This window comes from Saccostrea cucullata, unplaced genomic scaffold (genome assembly GCF_032062105.1).
Source record: "Saccostrea cucullata isolate Sc308-1 unplaced genomic scaffold, CSIRO_AGI_Scuc_v1 ctg7650, whole genome shotgun sequence".
Lineage (NCBI taxonomy): Eukaryota > Metazoa > Mollusca > Bivalvia > Ostreida > Ostreidae > Saccostrea > Saccostrea cuccullata.
The window spans coordinates 5952-10219 of NW_026927301.1; the positions used below are offsets into that span (position 1 = coordinate 5952).

The 4268-nt window shown below is 36.6% G+C and overlaps 1 protein-coding gene across 1 annotated transcript; it reads left to right on the forward strand.

Annotated features, from left to right (window-relative positions):
- The first annotated feature begins 586 nt into the window (after window positions 1-586).
- Window positions 587-2416, forward strand: LOC134274012 (uncharacterized). The gene has a single exon (XM_062756239.1). It carries the CDS (start codon window positions 621-623, stop codon window positions 2292-2294), a length of 1674 nt encoding a protein of 557 aa, XP_062612223.1. The 5' UTR covers window positions 587-620; the 3' UTR covers window positions 2295-2416.
- Window positions 2417-4268: the final 1852 nt, after the last annotated feature.

Below are 4268 nucleotides of genomic sequence, written 5' to 3' on the forward strand. Positions count from 1 at the left end.
CTACAAATAGATCCTGCCTGTTATTTCTAAACCGACACTGTCTTACAATTTCTCTAACAAAACAGGCACGTAGCATCGTTTTTGAAGTGGGGGGGGGGGCAACCGAGAAATTTTTTTTTAATTACCTAAAAAAAATTGACAAGCAAAAAAAAAAAAAAAAAACGAAAATTGAAAATTAACCAAACTCGAAAATCCTATTTCGTGTGTGTGTCAATCTGATTAAAATCAGATCCTTTGATCCGCTCCCGTAGATCGCTACACAAAAGGTAGCGATCTACGGGAGCGGATCAAAGGATCTGATTTTAATCAGATTGGTGTGTGTGTGTGGGGGGGGGTTGATATTGGCCAACTTTTTTCAAGGCAAACTTCCATTTTTTTCTATATTTCCTTGCTATGTATATACTGTTGTAAAAAGTGGGGGGGGGGGGGGGGGCAACCATCTCTTCAATAGACATTTTCTATAGTAAAAGTTACGTTGGGGAAAAAGGGGGAGGCAGGCCTGCAAATTGCAAAACATAACTCTTCTATTTTATTTATTTGAAATTGCGTAACATTTCTTTAGTCAGTGACCCATGCCTCCATTTACAGGGTCATCTGATTTTTTAACCAAAGCCCCAGTGATGGACCCCCTGGACAGAGCTCAAGTACTCCTCCTCTGTGACCTGTGTCAAAAAGAAGCATTACAGAGTCACTGTGAACTTTGTCAGATTAACCTGTGTAAGGCCTGTGTAGGAGAACATCTCTCTGATTCATCTAAAAGACACAATATTGTACCATACAAACACAGAACCGCTATTCCTGACGTTAACTACCCAAAATGTCCAAACCACACCGAGAAACATTGTGAACTTTATTGTGAGAAATGTGATATTCCTGTCTGTTCTACCTGCATCTCCTCTGGGAAACATCATGGGCATAAATTAACAAATGTCTTACAGAATCCCAGCTTTATAAAAGAAATTTTACACAATGATTTGAAAGAACTAGAAAAAATAATATATCCTACATATGAAGAAATTGCATTAGATTTAAACTCTGAAAAACTTAATTTGGAAAAACATTATGAGAAACTGACAACAGCTGTCACCAAACAAGGAGAAGACTGGCACAGAGAAATTAACATCATTGTCAACAAACAAAAATCTGAAATTGATGAGATGAAATCTAAACACCTGGCTGCTCTAAATAAACAGGAAAATGAAATCAAACAGACCACGTCTGGTGTTAAACAGAGCATACTTGATCTAAAGAAATTACTGGACTCCAATAATGTCTCCCTAACATCTGCCTACAATTCAAGGAATGCTGAATTCAGAAGTTTACCTCCTAAAATCAATGTTTCATTACCAAGTTTCTCTCCTCATCAGATCAATACAGAACAACTCCATCAAATGTTTGGTTCACTGTCAGCATTATCCATTACAACAGAAGAACATGGCTACACAATGAAGACACCAGAAGCTGTATCCTGTCCTCCAGTCAAACTTCTGCTTGATGAACCAGAGCTCATCACCACCATAGACACTGGGTATGACAGATCATACAGTGTTACCTGTCTCAGTGATGAGAAAATCTGGACATGTGGACAAGACAAAATCATGAAACTCTACAACCTCCAGGGCAAACTACTGAAGTCAATACAAACCAAGTCTGGGAACAGACCAGAGGACATAGCAGTGACAAGGAGTGGAGATCTAGTTTATACTGACCGTGATACAAGAACTGTTAACATAGTGAAAAATAAACAGATACAGGAAGTGATCAGACGAAAGGGGTGGAGACCTTACAATGTCTGTAGTACCTCCTCTGGTGACCTCCTGGTTATCATGGTCAGTGATGATAATAAACAATCAAAAGTTGTCCGTTACTCTGGCTCCACAGAGAAACAAACCATTCAGTTTGATAGTGAAGGTAAACCTCTGTATTCATCTGGTTACTTCAGTAAATACATCAGTGAGAACAGGAACCGGGATATCTGTGTGGCTGACTATGATGCCAGTGCAGTAGTGGTGGTTAATCAGGCAGGAAAACTCCGATTTAGATACACTGGTCATCCCTCTACTACCAAGGGATTATTTAATCCAGTCGGTATCACAACAGACAGCCAGAGTCAGATCCTGACAGCAGACTTTAACCACAACTGTATCCACATCTTAGATCAGGATGGACAGTTCCTCTGTTATATCGATAACTGTGATCTAAAGTTTCCATGGGGATTATGTGTAGACACCAGAGACAACCTCTTTGTATCTGAGTGGGGCAGTGGTATAGTGAAGAAAATCCAATACATGTAATCAATGTTTTAAATAATGACATGTTGTTATAGAATTTTTTCCAGTAACCAAAATCGCAAGATGACGTAGTTTAATTCAGGTGCACTTTCTAGTGCTCATATGTGTTTGTGAAAATATTTTCAATAATCTATAAAGTATAATATTATAAATGAAAATTTTTTAATAATAATTGTTTAAATTCTATGCAAAGTTGAAATGATCGACTTCTCAATAATATAACGTATCTTTGAAAGAGAACCTCAGTATTTCAAAATGAAAACCATGTTGATTTGCGAGCATGAAGAAAAACATATTATGTACATTTTTTCACTTTGACGGTCTAGCTGCCATGTACTTCACAGTGAAGAGTTACAGTAATTATACTGTTCAGTACTTTGATGCAGTTAGAATAATATGTCTTTTGATATCTTATTATAAATACATGTACATCCTTTTAATCTAGATATATTTAAGTTCTTAATTGACCATGTTGACCGAGATAAATTAATTAACCACTTTATTCTATGTTTATCATGGATTCCTTGGGACTCATAGGGTGCAAGATAACAGGGTTTGCCTGTACATGTAACCCAAAACAAAGATGAGAAATCCGTGATTCAGATGTTTTCATTTTAATTCACATATAAATTTATTCCAAATGACATCTCACTCAGTTGACCATGGGTTTGTAAGGATTGGGAAGAATCAGTGTATGCCCATGGAACAAATGAATAAGATTCACTTCCTTTTTTTTTTTTTTTTTTTTTTTTTTTTGGTTCAAATCGCCTTTGTTGCAAAGTCCAAACACACAATAACAGTCAGACTTGTAATATGCCAATCAAATCACCATCAACCACACCCTCCTTTCCGGTTCGAACTGAATGAATATTGGTCAACTCTCGCGAGATCTCACTTGGAATATAAATTTATTCCAAATGACATCTCACTCAGTTGACCATGGGTTTGTAAGGATTGGGAAGAATCAGTGTATTATGGAACAAACCCATATAGTTTAACAGATCTAGGACAACAAGCTCACCAATTAAGTGGTCCCTTTCCCAATACTCAAATAAACCACTTAATTTCCCAATCCTTACACAACCCTGTAAATACTTTAAAAATGAAAACTACATATTGAATTAAATGCACTATCTTTATTTCAAACCATATCAAGACAATTCATTGTATGTTTGTTGCACTGAACATTTCCACATTTACAATCTCTTTAAATTTGCATATTGGAACAAAATACTGCAATTCATAATGTTCAATAGCAGGTGAGATATAACTCACATAGTCCTTAACATATATGTTCAACTAAATGCTTTAGGGAGTGTATCATAATCACCACAACTTTTATAAACATTTTCTATTCCTTGAATGCTTGGTACTTGTGCAAATAAATTGGAAACAGAACCAACATCAACCAAATTCTTCATTTCACTATATCTATCTAGACTTCGGCTAGAAAACCATCCTATGTGACCCATAATGCTTTTCTCAACCTCGGCTGAACCAGAAAGTGAAAGGGTCACTGCACAACCTCTTCTCAAGCTGTGGGGGGTTTCTCCCTCATCAATATTCAATTTTTGCAAATAGAACTTTAATCTTTCATATACTACTGAATATGACAAACAACCATCCAAAACTGACAACCTATTCTTTCCCAATGGTCTGAATAAATACCCTGAACTCATGTTTAACCCCATAAGCTCTGCTGCACAGACATAAGCTTCAACTGCATGAACTGGACAAATCAACAGATCCTCAACTCTTTGAACTGCAAAAATATTATCTCTCCCATTACTCAAAGTTTTCCCTACTGTGTGGCAAAATAAAAGTCCTGCATTACCCGATAAAGCTTTTATTTCCTGAATAAGGACCTGACCCAAGTCATTTGCCCTGTCACCTGCAAAGAACTGAAGTAAGAAGAATGCCTTATCCCTAAGAAATACAAACTTATCTACATTAGCACTTGCTAACTTCAACTGTTCC

Coding starts and splice junctions, on each gene's coding strand:
- LOC134274012 (XM_062756239.1), top strand. CDS start 621: ATGGACCCCCTGGACAGAGCTCAAGTACTCCTCCTCTGTGACCTGTGT.